Source organism: Pteropus medius, unplaced genomic scaffold (assembly GCF_902729225.1).
Source record: "Pteropus medius unplaced genomic scaffold, Ma_sr-lr_union100, whole genome shotgun sequence".
Classification (NCBI taxonomy): Eukaryota; Metazoa; Chordata; class Mammalia; order Chiroptera; family Pteropodidae; genus Pteropus; species Pteropus medius.
In genome coordinates this window covers 10,977,266-10,997,504 of record NW_024354499.1, presented here as the reverse complement: position 1 = coordinate 10,997,504, position 20,239 = coordinate 10,977,266, and the positions used below count along the sequence as shown (strand labels likewise).

The following is a 20,239-nucleotide window of genomic DNA, read 5'->3' as shown; positions in this document are numbered from 1 at the left end:
ATCATGAGCTTGATACTGTCCATTTAAAAAAATATAACCCACTTATATTATTAACCAAATAACACTACAACAGATAGAGAGTACATTTTAAAATTTAGTTTGAACTTATATTTTCTTTCTGGTTTATTATTATTATTATTCTTTATGCCTACAGCGCCTGGTCTTCCTAGGTGGTCTCTCATTCAAGTACTAACCAGGCCTGACCCTGCTTAGCTTCTGAGATCAGACATCAGGCTTGTTCAGGGTGGCATGGCCGTAGACTATGGACCATGGCTTCACTGGGGTGTGAACCCAGGAACTTCTGCGTGTAAAGCAGACATGCTAACCACTACACTATGGAATCACATCCTGTTTCTGGTTTGAATAACTGTATGCCCCATATAAAAACTATGTCTCATCAACTATCCAATCTTTTTCTCATAAACTATTTCTTCAAAAACATATTATAAAACCATAGAATTGTAGAGCAGGGATACCTAAGGATATACTCGTTAGATTATCTATTATCATTTTATAGATGAGAAAAGAGGCTCGAAATATCTAAGTAATTTACTTTGTTACTTAATTACTCAGTGACAGAAATAGGACCAGTGTTCAGACCCCGAATTAGTGCAATTTGTTACACTTTACTGTTTTGTTTAGAGCACAATCTATATATCTATTTTTAAATTATAACTTTAATACATACAAAATGGATTAAAGAAAACACAACACCACTATAAATGAAACATGCACATGAGGAAAAACAGGTGCATGCACAATGCATTCCATGATAGACTCTCTGGATTTGCACAAGTGCACAACACAACTGTTCTTAACTCACAAAATTTAAGGATGATTGTATTCCAAGTGTTTGTAAAATATAAGTATTTCTTACCTGGCAGCTGTATGAGGGTTGATAAAAGACATTAAAAACTTGAGCTATGATTAGACATCAGATCTTTCTCGCACTGAAGGGAAGGTTACAGGTAGGTTCTAGCATTTTTAATGGAAGGTAGGCCAAAGACTTGAGAGAGATCATCCAACTTGTATGACTTTGGCGTTGTTGCTCACATTGCAATATTAAGTTGACTGTAGGTAACTTTCACCTAAATCTTCCTGTTGGCCAGTTATGGCTCCATTTTTCCTTATTGGGTCTGAAATCGCTACTATTACAGTCACCTTTTTTTTTTTTTAAGTTAGAAAGCTTAGGTGGGAAAATACCTTCAGAAGTTGCCATGTGACTCCACCCCAGGTAACAAAAAGAGCAGTATCAGCTCTAATCCATTCTTGGATGACTGCTTTTTAGCTGCAAAAGTGCATAAATTGGGGGCCAGGGGAAGAAGATCTCCACAAAAGAACTCCTTTTAAACTGCCCCCAATTCTCTAACACCAATATCCATATCCAGCCAATGAACTATGGATGCATGTATACTTTGAAAAAATAAACAATACCTTCATATTTCATAATACCCATAATCCATACCAGGATGCTTTTATCTCACCCTCAAAGAAAGTAACAAGGCCTCCCATTCTAATGGCCGAATCCTTTTAAAAACATCCAGCCTGATACCCAACATCCTTAAAAATTTAACCTCTGTGAACTTTCTTTGCCCTTTTATATAAAAGCTGACACTTGACAGTTTTAATAGACACCTAGGAGAGAAAATGGAAGGTGGAGAAAAATGCTCACTCCAGTTGATCTTTTCTTTCTAAATACTAAGGCATATAAAAGAATTAATCAGTAATAGTAGAAACCCAAATGAACAAAAAACAGCAACTTTTCATAGCTCTTAACTACCAAGAAATCCTATATATAAAACAGCACCAATGATCAGTGTCCTGAAATGTAACAACAAAAAACGTAGCAAATTTGGTTGCAACACCTTGAAATGGCTGTAACCTTAATCTTGCAAGAATGGTGATTCTTTCATTAAAAAAAGTATCTTAGTCTTTCATTAAGAAGTTTTCATTTGTTTACATTAAAACCAAAATTGTTGATAATTCTTATGTATCAGTGTTTTCAGTTTTACCCCATAATTTTAGAAAAGCAGACCAATTCTCTGGACAAACATCAATAAAGGATATTCTGTGATCCTGAAATCTTTCAAATGAAGAAGAACACATTCTCCTAACTAGCCTTCCTTAGAGAAGCTCACTGAAAGACTACAGAATGGATTCATTCCACATATGCAATGACTTTCAGTCCCAATGGGAATAAAGACTGAGAAATAGAGAAATGAAAATACCATTTTCACTTCTCAAGTTTAGATCACACTTGAAGAATGTTTTTGTGCTGTGGAATTCTTAATTCATATAAAGAATAAAATAAGTAGATCCTTTGTCCAAAGTTGGTTAATAGTAGGTAAAGAGGGCTTGAGTTATCACAGCTTTACTTCCTTGAAACCCCATCCCCCTGCTTTCAAAAGTAATGTTTACAGTGAGACAGATTAGGTTAGAAAGCAAAGTTACTCACCATGGAGGAATCACCGCTTCCACTCCCGATCGGAGCTCCCTCAGCACAGGTTGGGAGGTGGGTAGAAAGTTGACTAGCCCTGCCCCCATCTATGACATCACAATCTACCTCATAAAAGGTAGTGAAAGTGCTCTGAACTCCTGTCTGATTTCCGAGAGATACAGAAAAGAGAAAGTGAGAGAGAGAGCAAGAGAAAAAAAAAAAAACCGTACCCTATTGGGAAGGGATTAGGGAGGTGGAAGAGGGAGTGGGTAACTGTGAGAAAGAGGCATATGAAGGAATTAGGTGCTGAAAGAGATAGGTGGGCCTCTGTGATATTAAGCAGCCCGGCCATTAGGATTCCTCATTGGCTCTCTTGAACAGGTACATAGACCATCTGAGAGAAGGAGGATGAAGAAGCACCCTGCCTTTTCAGGCATTGTAGGGGACAACTGTAGTGGGTTCAAAGGGGAGGAATCCCCTATTTAAAGCATTAAAGATCACCAAGAGAGAAAGCAAGGGCTGAAGCTCTTAAAGCCTGGAACGGTGCATGGGGAATCTCAGATGTCCTTCTTAGAAGTTCCATTGCCCTGCTGGGTGACCTCTGTCAAGCCCTTGGACCTCTGCACATCCAGTCAGTCATGAGACTAAAAGGATACTTACCTCTTTCATTGGAATCACTGAATGACTAACGTATCCACTGTTGCTAGCACTGCAACTCTTTACCCTTCCTTGGATTGTGTGACAAGCGCAATTTAAAAGATAAGCCAATAACCAATACCTATTTCTACCTTTAGAATTTCTACCTCTTAAAATGTTATCTTTGATATAAAATATTACTGACAATCTTGACTAAGTTTTTCCATGTATACCAAATATAAATCTAAAGGGTGTAATTAGAGCCCACCGTTAAAACTGGAGAAAAATCAAGTAGCATGATTTCTATAATCATATGGACCCCTCCCTACACTGCCACTGTCAGAGGTCAAATTTAAGTAATGCAGTGATGCTAAGTGACCAAACATTTTTTGTTACATTCGATTTTGCTATAGTCATATAGTCATAGCTTTGTTTAATATCCAAGTCCTTATTTTTTTTTATTTTTTATTTTTTGGAACTCAGCTAAGATGGGAAAATAATATGGAGAGAACTAAGATCTTTTTTCAAATGGAGATTCAGGAGTTTAAAATTATGAACTACTCAAAGCTGTCAAGTGGGTATTATGACAAAACAAAAGGAAGAGATGATACTGAAGATCAGGCAGATCCTGAGAGCATCTGCATGCAAGCCAGATTTCTCTTTCAGCAGAATATATTTTTGTAAAAGCAAAGATTCAAAATAATAGCTTGTAATTCATGGCATAGTAAATGGGTAAACCTCAAAGTCTGTTGCTATATGCAGATAAACAAAATTCCCAATTTGGAATTATTTTCTTATGTTTTAAGCCAATATAATTCTATTTCTAGTTCTATCATTCTTAGCTCACTAAATATATAAGTGAGGTAATCAAAATGTAAAATTAAGCCAAATTGGCAGATTAGGGAGTATTTTGAAACACAGAAGCTACTAAATTTAAACTAATTACAGATTTGGCAACATTACTCTTATCTTTTACTTCAAAATAAATGTTAAAGACATTTAAAGAATGTCCTAAGAGAATTAAAGATAACAAAAGAGAAAAAATATCTGGCAGATAATAACAAATTTTTCCTATATTTGACTTTTTCTGTACTTATTAGAGGAAGCAATACTCTCTGTATATTTTTAATCTAATTTCCATTTTCAATAATTCTTTTAATTTCGAATTCTATATTTTATTTTTTTGCATAAGATTTCCCAATTAATGGCCCTATAAAGTCCTACTGTCTTCCAATTTTTACATATTGGGTCATTGACTAGTTGGCTTATCCTTGCTTTTTTATGTTTTATAATAATCCCATTTGATTTTAGAAATTAGGCATTTCCTGATTTTGCCATTGCAGAGAACTCATTTACCATAATTTCTCAGTTTCAAAAGGATTATTATGTATTAGAAACTTATTTGTGTCATAATATCTTTTATACAAACTTCAAAGGTAATTATTTTAAGAAAAATGATGCAATTGCCCATTCTTCCAATACCTTAATATTTTTACTACTCAACAAAGAAAGTACATTTCTCCCTATGTTAAGATATTAGAATAAAAATGGAGTTAAACACGTTTTAAATATTGAAATAAACAAACTGGAAATAGATTATAATCTATTGTTTCTTATTATCTGTTGTTTATTTAGAAATGGATCATGACTTCAGGAACCCAATGCAAAACTAGGCTGCATCAAAAGGATGCAGAGTGATGAACTGTGCTGACTTTTTAGTATGATTGATTGTGATAATGTCTTTAGTTATATTAGTTGAAATAACAAAACTTTACTTAGCAGAGAATGCAATGCCAGGATCAGATAATTTCCAATTCTTCTTAGGATATAGCCTCTTGACATTGCTTATGAAAGCTAAGTCTTATTACAATTATGGACTTGATGCATACTTTTTATGACATCTCATAAATTGATTGATTAGCCCTTCAAGACAAGATATGAAGTGATTGCAAGATTTCAGTCAAGAGACCCCTTACTGAAGTCATGATTATAATTTTACTCTGACCAGAGAGATGTTGGATTGGTTTCAAATTTTTGTTTGTTGAAAAACAAGTTTTTATATAACTTCTTAGTGAAAAATAGTTGAGAAAAGTCAGGTGGAATAATTTGCACATGCCAAAAAGAATAACCCGCAGATGTATTTACAAAGTAATTAATCATGGAAGACATAATCAGGAAGTTGGCATGCAATTTGGCCATAATGTTGTTATTGAAGAGAAATACCTCAGCAAGAGAGAACTAGATTTTGATAGTGACAGATTTGAATCAGGAATTCTTAGATAAAAAGATTATATTTTGAGTTTGTTTTAGCTTGGGTCTCACATACAGACCCTAGGCTTAAAAGAGTACATGGTTCTTAGGAGATGATACTGATGAACTTCTCCATGATATTGTCTCTCAGTTGCAAAATACATTTGCAAACGGAAATGGATGAAAGAGGTCAAGAGACAAGTTGTGTGGATTTGATAGAACATCTAGCCAGAGTTGTAGGAAGTCAAGTTCATTATCAGCAAAGCATCTGTACAGATGAAGGTTTTCAGAGAAAAGCAAATAACATAAGATATATTACTGATGATGAAAGAAAAGATTAAAGTCTAAATTAAAGCTTGCCTTCAAGAAAATAGGATTAGTATAAAATATTTGAAATGTATTTATTGTCCAGAAGGAAAATGACTGTTCAAAATAGATTAAGACAATGTGTTCTGAGGCAGAAAAAGAAATCTGAACTAGGAAAACTCCACATGGCCCATCCAGAAGTCATTCCTATTTGTAAGATACATGGGCCATAACATGACACATATTTCTTTCCTAAGGGCTGTGATCAAAGCCATATTTTATAAATCATTTAAATGAAGCTGGAGAAAGCATTTGACAAAATAATCTGTAGGGGCAGAATGTAGACAATAGTAAGTTAAACACACTTTCATTTCTAGAATATAGTTAACCAAGAAACAATGAATACACAGAGTTAGCTATCAACAGACACCCTGATATCTAGCTAAGAATACTGAACAGTAAGGTAAAAAACTAAATGAAAAAAACAAAAACAAAAACAAAAACAATAGACTACACAATCTAATAATAACACAATTGACAGAAAAATTTATTCTTTTCAGGGAAATTATTTGCTATTAGAGATAAGGACTTTGAATGTTTTCACCCAACCAATATTTAGCACTATGCCTTTTACACAGCTGAAACACAACAGAAATGTTCAACAAATCAGAAAACATCCTTATGCGAACAAGAAATAAATACAACTCTTTGGAGTTCTGATTGTTAGTCTGTCATTAGAAATTAGAAGCAAAAAATGGATACACTGATCTTTTTCTAGAAAAATATTGTCAGAATTTTATAAAATCCTGTACAGAAAAAATCCTCTCAGTTTCACTATGGGGTTTCTTTATTTCCTTTATCTTTAGACATCTGAGGTAATGCAAAAATGTACAAAACCAACAACAAAATCCCCACATAATATTTAGTATATGGTTTTAATGTTCATCTTTTCTTTTAAATTATTTTTTATAACAACTTGTTCATCTGTTAACTTTTCTTCAACTTCCTTCAATAATTTTTGAGATATGTCCAAGTAGAAGTAAGAAAAAAAAGTCACAATGGATTTAGATAACCAATTCAAAACTTTGTATTTCTAGACTAGAGCTGACTAATCTGAGTGTAAACTGGAAAACCAGAAAGCAGGGACTGAATTACAGATACTGTTTTTAAACAAAGGCATTCACTCAATACTTTGGATTCCCATAATTATCTGGTTCAATTGATGGGGACAGGTATATCTGGATTTGCTCTCACATATCCAAAACTAGTAAAAAAAATAGGAGGAAGTAGCTCCTAAGATACCACTACAGATATTAATTATTTAAAACATTAATAAACATCTTAGAATAAAATTAGACAATTATCACAAATAGACAATATCTCAAAATTAGAATACTGTCTCATGGGAAAATGTTATAAACCAGTACTTCTTAAATAGGTTTGCCTGTGTTTCATATATTAAAAGATATATGCAATCATTGCCCCTCAACTAGGTATCTCCCATGTGTTTAATTTCTAAGTTTTCACAAAATATTATCATTAATTGGCTGCTAAATAATCCTCAGAATATTAACTGAAATCTAAGGCAATAATTGCTAATAGATTAAGGTATGAATTATTTGCCTTTTTTAATTAGAGGCTTTCAAAACTTGAAAAATCTTCTAAAACCCAAAGGAATGAAAATTCATTGACTGAATGATAGGTAATAGCATTGACATTTCTGAGGAAGAAATATCTGAGGCAGAAATGTCTCTCCTTCAAGTCACTAACCTTTTCTACTCTCAAGTAATCATGCCCTCAATCTAAAATAAAAACTCCTCAGCCCACAAGTTCAGGTGATGAAATCAAACCAATCCACTGAATAGATCCACATTAGGTAAATCCATGTCTTCAGTTAAGGTAAAAAGATTTGTTTGGTTCATGTCCTAGTTCTGCCAAAGTAAGGTCTGTTTTCTAATTTTAGAATGAGAACATTAGAATATGAAGTATGTTTCTATTCATACAAGGATTCAGTAAGATAACCAACTGGTTTAATTCCATCACTGAATAACTAATTTTTTCCCAATAAATAGAATTGATTATATTAGTAAGTTTAGGGTCACCATCATAGAGTATGTAACTGAAAAGCAAGTTCTTATAACAGAGCAGTATACCATCCTCCTTTGCACAAGACTATGTGAATTCAGGGAGATACTTATACAGGTGTGGTGCAACAGACAGACACAAGTTTCCTATGATGACTGACACCCAAAGAGATTTTTACTTTTCTTATAAAAATTTCTATTTCCCATGCCTTCCAAAATAATGCCTTGAGTTTAAGTGTCACTTTTATAACACTAGGAAAATGAATGTGCACCAAAAATGCACTTAAAGTTATTTTCTCTGAAGTTTTGCATAATTTGGATTGTGTAAAAATCAATGACATGTATACTGATGCGAATGTGACTAAAAGATTTAATGCAAGAATCAAAATTTAAATGCTTATAGTTTTACTGTGGTAACATATTGGGGGTAGACTTTTAGAAGAAAGATTGAATTTTTCAACAACCCATCTTACTAGCAATATTTATGCAAAGAATTACTGCTACTCTACAAATGTTAAATACCTATTTAATTTTCTTACTGTTAAAGAGTATCTCTACTATCCCTCTATCCAGATTTGTAATCTGAAGTTTGTTTTAATCTTACTCTCTTTAGATCTAGACTCTCCTACTCTCCCTAGATGAGGAAAAGTCCTTTAACTCAAATACTTAATGGCCTACCCTCTGAATAGCCTTGATAAAATTCTTTGGAACTGCTGTAAATCTGCTAAACACATACCCTTTTGTTCAAATGAAGCACAGAAATGCATTCCAAACCCAAACTAAAATAGCTAGCAATTTAGATTTTTTCCCCATTACTACTACACTTTGACCAGTGGAAATAATCAAAAATTGACAATGGACAGAATCAGAAGAGATATATATATATATATATATATATATTTTCTTGAAAATGTGTTGCTTAAAGTACAGGTCTACAAAACTAGTTACATTGCTTGTTTCAACAACTGTTTTATCCCATTACAAAACACTACTTCTTTTTTTAATAGAAGGAAAACAGAAATTTTCAAATAAAATGCAATTTTCATCTCAACAAATCACCATTTTTACATATATGCATATATAGAGAGGATATATAAGTATATATTATATATGGCATTGTACAAATAAATCTCACATTTCCTTTTTCCTAAATTATATTGGATCAGATATATCACAGTTGTCAACCATTTGTTAGGTTCTTGATTATTGCTTATTTGGGGTTAAGGGAGTAGATAGCAAATCATGTGTACCTGTTGTGTGAAAATGTGTGCAGATCCACATACATACCTTTTATTACATGCCAATGTCATGTAACATTGATTTGAATATCATCAGTTTCAGTATTATTATAAATGTTTTTATCGCCATGATCATTCATGTCAATTTTAATTTGTGCTCATTTTTTAATGAGGAAACATATAGGCAATAAGAATGACTGTAATTTACCTCTTATTCTCCAATTTTCTCTTTATCAATTCAAATCTTACTAGTGTCACAAATTGTACTTCCTCATCTTGTCAAACTTCTCTAACTCATTTGAGAGGGATTCACATTTGGAAAGGAAGGACTTAAATGGAAAAGAACAAAAGTGTACATTAGGGCAAGTCATTCAATACCGAAGGAATAGGTTAGGGCTCCCTTCAATCAGTTTGAGGACTTAGGGAACTAACATTCCTCACCACCAAACTGTTTATTTTGTTAGTGTAAAAAAAGATGTGTATATGCAACAAAATCTATTAAATTTGTAGCAGTATCTTGTGGAGTCAGCTCTAAGTTATATCAGCATCCCTCTATCTCTGACCTAAACATTAAATTCCTGTCTAGTGTAGAATTAGTGCTGTGTTCTGTCTTCAGTGTTATCATGGGGCTTCTGTTGAATTTGAACTTTAAAAAAAAGGTGGAAATTTTCAGTTTTATTAGGATGCTTGATGTTCAGCATTTTATATTCTAAAATCCTTCATTAATGTTTCCAATCTCTTTCATAATTCATAAAGTATAATTTGGGGGGTAGCTAAAGATAACGAAAGGTTTTAGAATGGGTTTTATTTCTCTCGAGCCATGTGCACTTCTTCATTTTTATATTTAAAAGAAACCATTAAATTCTCTGAAAATCAATGAACAGAAATTAATTAAAAACATGATAATCAAATATATAGGTAATTTCCATATCATGACACTGGAACTTATTTATATTCAAAATATATTTACATATATTAAAAGTTTTGCCTCAACTTTTCTCTCATGATAAATATAATGCTGTCAAATTTAATGGATATTATCTGCACTAAACAAATTTATGATATACTATGGTTAAATTTCTATTTCCTGTTTTCTCCCTTCCATCACACTTCTTCCTCCTATCCTTCCCTCCTTCCTTCTCTTCTTCATTTCTTTTTCCAAAGTGCATGTAAACTGGCTTAAGAGGTTTAATAAGCAAACACTAAACTAAGCAAACAAAGCTGGTTTATAAACCAAGAGGCTGTTTAATCTTCTGTGCTTTAATTTCCTTTACTTTCACTTTAACATTTCTATCACTGTATTAGTTTTAAAATTTTTTGTTCTCTTTTCCATTACCCCCTTAGCAACCCAGTTCAACTGAACTGGCTCCCAAATGCATCTATTTTGAAATTTAATAAGAATGGCACCTTTTGGCTGTCGAGAAAGGTTTAAACCAATAACTTTAAAGAATTGATTGCCAGCCAGAAAAATAGTGGTGGTGCTTAGACAGTAGTTGCGTGAATGAACATATGTCCACATACATCCTGAATTGCTTTATTTCTTTAGTTCCCGAACATCACTCATGAAGAGCATTTGCCTGCATTGTCCCCATGACCTGTTGAGTTTTCCTGTGCCACCTCTCCAGGAAAGGCAGACACAACACAAGAGGCCTTTTCCAATTTCTAGAATCACATAAAACATACACATGCTGACTTGGTATATAATTGTGCACATGTACATTTTTAACATATATTCATCATGCCAGCACAAGACTATAAAAACATGGCTCTGGGTTTTGAAATCGACATCATTTTTCTTGGTAAAATGAAAACAATCCATAGAAATCTCTTTTGTTTTAGTAGAAACTTTGACTTCGAACAAGTATATCTTCCTGGAGGCTTTCATATATTTTCAGATGAGAAGCCACAGCTTTGAATCCCATGTACATAAATACACAGGAAAAAGGAAAGGAAGATTCAAGTATTTCTCATTTTTTTGATTATGCATTATACTGTAGTTGCTTCTCTTTAAAAATGTAGCAACTTTGTCAAGTGAGACAACAAAATAAATGGGGCCCAAAGTATGGGTGCACTTTCTTGGCAAAATCATTGAAAATTTGCGTGTATGGGGTCTCACATGCTTGACTCTTTCAGAACTTTAAAGGCAGTCAATTGTGGCTATTTTGCAAAGCAAACATATTGACTTTTTTCTCCATTATCCATCAGTGAAGGAAGATGAAGAATAGGTGGAGGCAGAAGTGGTAAAGACAGCAGACTACAGATGCAGGTATGGCACCAAATAGCAATCAAGCTTGAAAAAAATCATGAGGAGGCCAAGAGCAGGCCCATAACTGAGTAATATATAGCAAACCTTTGTAATGCATTTGACTCAGAATAATTATAAAGTTGTATAACATTCCTCTAAAAGAAGCCTTCTCCCATGCGAGGATTTATGCTCTTTGTCAGTAAGACTCAAAGAAGGAAACAGGCTTCTTGATGGTGTTCTCAATCTCAAACACCTCTGCAAATGCCAACAGTGCAAGCGATAAAAGCCAGTGATGGTTTGGACTACATCTAAATGAGGAAAAGACGATGGAAATGAAGTTCTGGAGCAGTGATGAGCAATGGGTACTGAGAGGAGGATGGAGAGCAACTCTGCCAGTAAACTGTTGTCTAGATGAGGTTGTGGAGTCTGAGATCCACAAAGATGCTTTGCGCATCTATATAAATAATAAGATTTGGAAAGTAACAAATGAAAGCACACGAGGCAAGCTAAACAAAAAGCACTCAGTTCCACAGGTGCTATATACAGATGAACATGAAAGCTGAATGGTATGGGAAACTATACCATCGAGGCTGAAGATAAGAAAGGAAGCAAGGGAGATGCAATGTTTTGATCACTTCTTGGCAGAGAGAATCTTGGTAATTAATTACCAACTTTGCAGAAAGGACACATTGCAAGACAGATTACACTTGTTGTTGAAGAATGTTGAAGCAGGATCATTTTGGAAATGCAAAGAGGTGACTATGCTTTGGAAAGAGGCACAAAATAGCCAATTTATTGGGCTTAGGTGGGACTGCATGGACCAGGCTTTCCAGATGGCATCTCCATGCAAACCAGATCAGCTCTTTTCCCAGCTACATTTTCTGCAAGTTAAACAGTATAGAAACTGAAGGATTCAAGAATGATTTTTCCACACATTTTTATCAAATGCTCAAATTGATGAATTTATGAAAATGGCTTGGGGAAGAAATGAGCTTTGTGACCAGTCTAATTTTCACAAGGCATTTACTATGCTGATAATGTTTGTTCCTTGTAACGCCACACTTAAAATGGCAGCATCATGGCTGACTGGGAAAAGAACTAAAGGTGGCAGAGCCACACTTCTGAATTTGCAAATAGTTTACAATAGATGGCGCCTTGTGTTAAAAGAAAGAGACTGAAGGAGGAGAAGCAGCCAAGATGAAGAACCTCAACACATACATTTGGAAATCTTGCCAAGAAATCATGATCCTTCTATTCATTGAACTACTTATTTCTTTGCATATAATGAAATGAACCAGATACTTATATTTTCATGAGAAGGGAAACACTGGAGGAATTGAGCAAAGAATATATAATTGTTAGTGTTTGACAACTATGTTAGTTTTTGGCAACAGCACATCAAACTGTATTAAATTCAAACATTTTTTGGCTCTTAGTGGTTACTGATAACCTAGTATGCATTGGAACCTGATGAATGAATTCCTATTGTTTTATCATCTCTAACATGTGAACACAATCCACACATAGAGAGGCTGGCTCCTGAACAGAGAATGAAAATTACTAAGGCTAACAAAGGGGAGTAGACTCACAATGAGTAAACATACAAAAGCCCCAAATAATTATAATGGTCATGGCTTAGCAATGAGTTTCCAGACTATGCAATTAGTTTCCTTGTGAAGAATGGAGATTTTACAAGGTTAGTATAAACATGGGGTAATTGGAAAATCAAATTGCTCTTTGTGAGTTATTGTAAGGTCTGGAATAATGGTGATAACATTTATTTTAAAAATACCTCCCTATGAATCACTGTAGTTTGGTGTTTTTAACAGTACTGTTGCCAAGAATTCTTCCCTTGGAAGTACAACAGTGGGAACTTAAATCGTGAAGCCCAAGTCCCAGCTTACCCCTGACACAATGAGTTCTCCTCCCAGATTCTGTACTTCTGCCTTCACCTTGCTGCAGATATTAAGTTGATGGCAATACAAGGCAATTCGTTGAAGGTAGGCTAATAAATCCTGTTTACATGCTGAATCAGGACACTATAAAACATTTTTAAAAAAGTGGTCTCAGTTAATCAGTACTCTTTAGTTTCTATCATTTGCTATAAAAAGCTGTGAGAAGAAAGGTTTTCAGTGCCATATACCTTAATTACATCCATTTAACTTAATTTCTTTATATAGCATTTTAGGAAGGCCATAGCCAATAGTTTAGAATAGTTAGCTCTACTTTAATAAAATTCTATGAAAAGAATATTGAAGACCTTCCAGAAAGTCTCATTGGGATTTCTGTAGATGTTTAGGAATATTTTACCAGTTGTCTTCTAAACCGTTAAGAAAAAGCTAAATATTCTACAGGTTTTTTCCTAGTGGCTCATTCAACATTCACTATGTACAAAGGTATTTTAACATAGACAACCAGAGCAACACATGTTAGAAAGAAATCACTCTGTGTGGCAATCTGCCATAAGACAGGGGGGAGTTCCAATTCAATTAATCAAAAAAAATCATTTGTTTCCTTTGGCTTTCTGAGAAATGCATCATTCACTAAAGAATATCTATTATAGTTTTTGGATTTTCATATTCATCAAAATTTTAGCAACATGATAAGCTTCATTTAAAGCCTCTGAGAAGAATCATGACCACTGTATGAGAGAGAGATGTGAGAAGAATGATTTTGATGCCAATTGAAATAAACTTATAAGAGTAATAACAAAGCTCTTCAAAGGATGTGCCAGAGTCAACTATGACCAGAGATTTGAATTCTCTTTGTGACTTAAGTGGGTAGATATTTATTGAATACACACCGGGCTTAGGTGAACACTTCCACAGACACTTATGTGACTCCCTAAAGCATTCTGAGGCTTCAGTGCCAATAGCTATTCAGTTATTGAAATATATTTCTATTGCTTTAAAAAGTTCAGCTCAAGATTATCCAGGCTCTCCCATTGTTCTGGCTCAATTTGGCACTTGTAAAAAACATATAATCACCAGATCTTTGATGAAATATTGTAAGAAATAAGTACTTACAGCCGAACTGAAGTATCTTATTTAGAATGAGTATGGTAAAAAGACTCCAGCTATTTTCTTCAAGCTCAAGAAAAGGAATTCTTTCATTAATACTGTGAAGCCAATGGTTCTGACATAACCATTTACTTAATAAATGACAAAAGGGTCTCTTTTATACATAACACTTACCATCGAGGGATTTTTTTTTTTTCACTAACAGCATTTATCAAGAAAGAATCCCAGAGACTGTTTTTAGCTTTCTACAAGTACTTAATACTGTAATATTTATCCTACTCCAGAGACCCACATACTGAAAGGAATTAACTTTAAAATGATATCTCCCTAGAGGGTTGACAAGTCTTTTGATAGAAATACCTTGCAGCAAATTAAAATGGAAGTTCTAGCTCAATGGAAGAGTAATTAAAAATGCATCAGTCTGTATAAAGTTTATACTGTGTACATATCTCAAATCTTCATAAAAATATTTTCAGGCAAAATAAAAGCAACTAATCTTCTCCCTGGTAATGCTCATTCTATTAATTAAACTGAAACATTTAAGACACAAATAAAGGCATGATGGATCAAGGAAAATAACTGTTATACCACAGAAATAGGAGCAGAATTTGACAAAGAAATGTCCTATTCAGAGAAAATGTCAGCAAAAATTGCAAGGTGCTTCATAGCTGATGACAGTAAGACTGCCACAGAGAGAGGGCTATGCTTACCTTCATCTGTTTATTAAAGTCATCATTAAATAACATTTAAATACTTTGTCGAAATCTCAAAGGACATCAAGAGTACTGAAATTTGTGTGTGTGTCATGTGTGGTGTGTTTTCCAGATATTAAAACTGTTTTGAGCTATGCTTGAAGTTGCAAAATTGTTGGTAAAGGGTTCCAGAAAGGCAAAAATCAAAACCAAGAATAGCAATCAAAAATATTTAACTCAAGTAGCCTAAACATATTGAGAAATAGTTTTAGCCATTAAGATTCAGAATATAATGGAAAAGCCATCCAAACTTCATACACTTTCACTCAAGGAAAGAAGTCTTTTCTAACAAAACTCTTTTCAGAATTACCCATCAATCTCTGGTCACACTACTCATCCCAATTTCCCATAACATTTGCGAACAAAACAAAACAAAAACAAAACAAAACTATACGTGTGTGTGTGTGTGTGTGTGGTGTGTGTAGATAATATTACATACACACATACATGTATATACACACATCTATATGACTTTCTTGGTTGCTGCATATTTTTTTGTTTGCATGCATGCATGCATATTTTCAAGTAAGTTCATTGTTTCTTCTCTTTTTCTACATGAATTTTCCAGGATACACAGAGAACTCTGTAGAAAGAAGCTCAATGTATGCTGCAAACTTCAGGAAACCTGGCAGTTGCTACTGCCCTAAAACTAGCAATTTAGTAATGGTTGGATCCCCAAACCCCACAAAATTTAGCGGGGTTCTCAAATAATGGTAATACTTAATGAATTATCATTACTATTAAGTGTTTCTAAAAAATTCAAAAATGAGCAAAAAACATTCCCTCAAATTAGCCAACATATCTATAATTAAATATATATAACGAAAATGAGATAATCTGTTGGTGTATTGTAAATGTAATCTTAACAGTTTAATAATGGATTTTTCTTGAAGTATTCTAGAATCTGGAATATTGAAGACAGTGTTTAGAGAAACAGCTTCATATTAAGTAATGAGGGAGGAAAACTATAATAATCAACTCTAAAACCATAGGAAACTAGGGCCCATCCATGGAGGAGAAAGCAATCCTATATCTTTCAATGTCTCCAGAGAGCATTATTGTATCATAGTCTAGTAAGCAAATTCACATTTATAATGTTGACTCCACATAAACAATAGTTTATACAATATTTCCTATTTCAGAATTTTATATTTTAAAACATTTTTCTTTTAAAATCGTTCAAACTGTAAACTTCTGTTGTTTAAAGGAATAAGCATTAGTTATCTGGAAAAGTCTATTGACTAAAATGCCCTTACAAGAAATGGAACATTATTGTAACAAGACATATTTAGAACAGGATCTTAGAGTTCTAATTCAAGCCAAATAAAATGAAAAGTGTGGAAATAAAATCAAACATTCAAGGTGAAATTGAGAACTATTTTAACCCGTATGTTAGTTCAGTCTAAAAGCATAAAAGATATTCTGAGAATTTCATTAATCTCTGATGCCTTTCAGTCTGGATGAAAATAAAGTTGAAATCTAGAGATTCTTGAGTATGTGGATTAATCGCATTTATACTCTGCATAAATTTTATGATTTATGAAGAGCATTATTACAGTGAGATGAATATTAAATAAAAAGATGTAGAGTTATTTTTCTCTCTCCCTTATTTAGTGTGATTAAATTTCTGAATTAGAACAGCAAAGATAATCCATGACTCTTTTTGAGTGTTGTCTCCTACGTACTGACTGCTCTTCTTTCTCATGGAATTTTGGTCACAGGCCTTAGGAGTCCCTCCTGAACTGAAATCACCTTCTTCATCAGCTTAGTCTTAGCAGAGTTAGAGTCCCGTTTATTAAATGTTAATGATTCTCTACAATTCATTCCTCAGAGGCATTTTATGTGGTGCATACCCATTACAGAACCCAAGAGCTAATTAATGATTCTGCTCTTCCCTCTTACATTACCTGATCAGCCACAGCACGGGCTAATTTGTCCATTCGAGAACCTGCTTCGGCAATTTTCTTGGCGGCATTAATGACATCAGATGTATTTTTCAATGGGCCTTTGCCTCTGAAATAACATATACAACGTAATTAGAAATCTACTTATGACAGCAAATAGACAAACTTACCATATTGTTTGTTCAGGGCTCTGCTTTATATTTGGCTCTAGCCATGTCAGAAGAATTTTGAATGTTTTCTTGGTTCACTTCAACCTACATGTGAATAATCCCTTTTACTTCCATTCATCTTTATTTTTCTCTATTTCGATGCTCATGCCCACATTTTATTCTTTACGTTAATTTACACATTTTAAGCAGAATTCCATTAAAAAGGATGATCGCCACAAAGATAATGGGAATTTAATACTGAAATCTTTACCATGTTTCTTTATTATATGCACTACCTCATTTGCCTTCATAAAAACCCTAGCAAGCAGGTTTTATCATTCTCATTTTAGAGAAGAGAAAAGTAGACTAAAATGATTAACTCCTTTAAGTTTACACGAGCCATAGTGATAAATTCTAAATTTAAATCAGGGTCTAGCCAAAATAAATGCACATGCATTGTCTTTCATATCATGTCTAGTAATATTGTTATATTTTTAAGTCCACTTTGGTACTTTGAGAAGCAATTGTCTCTTATATATAATGGGGATGGTTTGGCCAGTATTTCAGAATTCTGTTCAGCTTTTACTCTCATTGGCTTGTATGCTCTTGGTAATGATCTATGAGGGAACATACAAAACACTGTGTGACAGTAGATATCTTTATGCTTCCAAACCACTGTCCTAATATTTTCACACCAGGTTTTCAATTAGGCTAACTGTTTAATAGTACATGTCTTTTAAATATTTGTTATAAAGGAAAAGAAAACTATGTTACATCATAAACCTTTAAATAAAACATAGTATATAATTTTTGTTTCTTTTTCTTGAGAGATAAATAAAATAATAGGTTAAATATATTTATCTTTTTAAAAGCATTTTTGCTACTTATACTGTGCATCTAAAAACCAATGCATTTTTTTTAAGGCTGCAAAATTACATTCTTTCAGTTAGAAATGTGATAAGATACAAAAATCTATTCGGAATTGGTTTATTTGGAACGCATAAGGTTATATCGTGTGGGCAATGATTGTCATTATTACATAATAACATTTTATAAAATATAAGATTTAAAATGGCTTCAGAAAATTAATGTAAATGAAGGGTATTTTGTTCAGTTTCTTTCCTAATTTCTTTTCTGAGATGTTTTTACATTAGTAGCTAAAAGTAAAATATATTGTGTTCATGTCAAAGCTTAAACACACACATAGGGAATTTAAAATTTAAGATACTTCATTTTGCTGTGATAACATTAACTTTTCCATAAAGAACACTGATTTTTTTCATTCACTATTTAGATATTTAAATATGTACAGGGATTTCACATGTGAATTTTATATAATATGGATGAGTTAAAGATCCTGTGATAATCTGGCTTCCATTCTCTAATGCTATTTTTTTATTATCTTTAAACTTTTCCTTGTTTTTGTTTTACATTTTTTAAAAAACATTTAGAAGTGGAATCCATCGATGTTTAATATTCTCATTATTATCTATTTCTCTGTAACTTTTAGACCTTAAAAAATCTTTTTATTTTTTGCAGTTTTATTCTGACACAACATTGTTGTTACTTTTTGCTTTCATCTTAGCACATTCACACACAGCTGCAATCTGCTTGATTATTCATTATTAATAATCATGTGTTTGTTTACTTCAAGAATTTCCAAGGATTTGGGAAAAACACTTCTTCATGAACCTTACATGATAACCTTCATCAGTTGATTGATTCTGACAAAATGTACTAAGAACATTTAAAGAGAACTGAATTTGCTTGAGGCTCAGGTTCCCATCTTGTAGCCAAAGAGAGACTAGAGAAGCATGTCTTTTGTGATTACATTGGAGAACTACAGTTCATAGGCTCACTTTATTAAAGAACTTTAGAGTTCACATCGTAGACTTAATTCAAATTATCGGAGTTGCAAGCTTGTAGTAAAGATGTATTTCACAAAACCAGAAAACAAAATAAAAATTTTAAGAATGTCAAATATTTCCTTATTTTCTACTTGAAGAAACTGAAGCCCAAAGAGGAAGGCTAAGTACATGCCCACGATGATACTACAGAGAGAATAATAGAGAGAAAATTAGGACTGGACCCTCTGTGTCCTGAATTACAATTTAGTACTCTTTTTTTGCTATGTATCTTACATTCTTTTGAGAACGACTAAAGTAGTGATCTCAGAGGGTGGTGGGGGGCGGAAACAGCCTTAACTACAGACATTAATATGCAAGAAATAACAGAAACTTTCTCTTACTCAAAATTTAGAAAGAATAAATAGAAAGTAATAAAAATTACGAGATTAATGAGTAGAAAATAATAAAATATCGGAAATAAATAAATCTAGAACTAGAGGCCTTAAAATATGAATGCAAAGTTGATGAAAATATACTTACATTGCTATTAGGAAAAATAGAAGAAAACAAATATTCACATGTAAAAAAAGGTAAGAGTGAAATAACCTTAGAAAACAGAATTAAAAGTATCATAAAACTACTTTTCTTAAATACATGTGAACAAATTTGAGATATGGGTAAAATAACTTTCTAGGAAAACATAATTTACCAACACTGACCAGAAAGGAGATATTAAAAAATCTGGAGCCCAGTTTCCATGGAAGAAATATGGCTGTCAGAGAGAAAGTTGGTCAAAAAAATCAGTAAATCCAGATGGTTTCTCAGAGGAATTCATAAAATCTTTCAAAAGAAGATAATCCCAATGCTAAACCCTTCCAAAACATAGGAAAGTAAGAAAGACTTCAAAAACAATTCATTAAGTAACTAATAAAAGTAAGTAATATTGATATTGTCAGAAGCAGCTAATACAAACTTTAAGGATTATTATTTAGACAGTAAAATTTTCATTTACAAAAGGAAGAAAAAGAAAAAGAAAAAAAGCAAAGAAGTAGGGATGTGGCATTTTAGTGCTGGAATAGATTTGTATATATGCTCATAAGAGCTGACTGTTAAATTTTTAGGAACTCGGTGAGTCAGTTGACATGTTGGTAGCTTGAAATCTGCAGGAGGGGAGTACTTAGTCCTTGGAAATTAGCAAGTGCTACATAAGTGAGGGCTTTTTTACCACCTAGAAAATCAGCAGACCACTGCCAAAAGTCAAGGTAGTAGTTACACCCAGTTGAAAGGAAGGGTATTGTGATCTGGAAGAGGTAATATGGGAGGTGTCAGGAGCTGGGTGACATAGATTATTTTATGATACTATTTAAGCTA

The 20,239-nt window shown here is 33.2% G+C and overlaps 1 protein-coding gene and 1 pseudogene across 2 annotated transcripts in view; both read right to left on the bottom strand.

Moving 5' to 3' along the window:
* The window catches only part of CTNNA2 (catenin alpha 2), a 990,025-nt gene that overhangs the window by 29,984 nt on the left and 939,802 nt on the right, over positions 1-20,239 (bottom strand). Inside the window, exons 16-18 of one of the 2 annotated variants that reach the window (XM_039852491.1) lie at positions 16,876-16,981; positions 13,101-13,235; positions 2,456-2,599 (exon numbers count right to left, since the gene is read on the bottom strand). In XM_039852491.1, the coding sequence (XP_039708425.1) occupies positions 2,456-2,599; positions 13,101-13,235; positions 16,876-16,981 (385 nt within the window). The remainder of the gene's footprint in view (positions 1-2,455; positions 2,600-13,100; positions 13,236-16,875; positions 16,982-20,239) is intronic. The other variant, XM_039852490.1, reaches the window with a different exon arrangement.
* On the bottom strand, positions 146-261 carry LOC120594698 (uncharacterized; annotated as a pseudogene).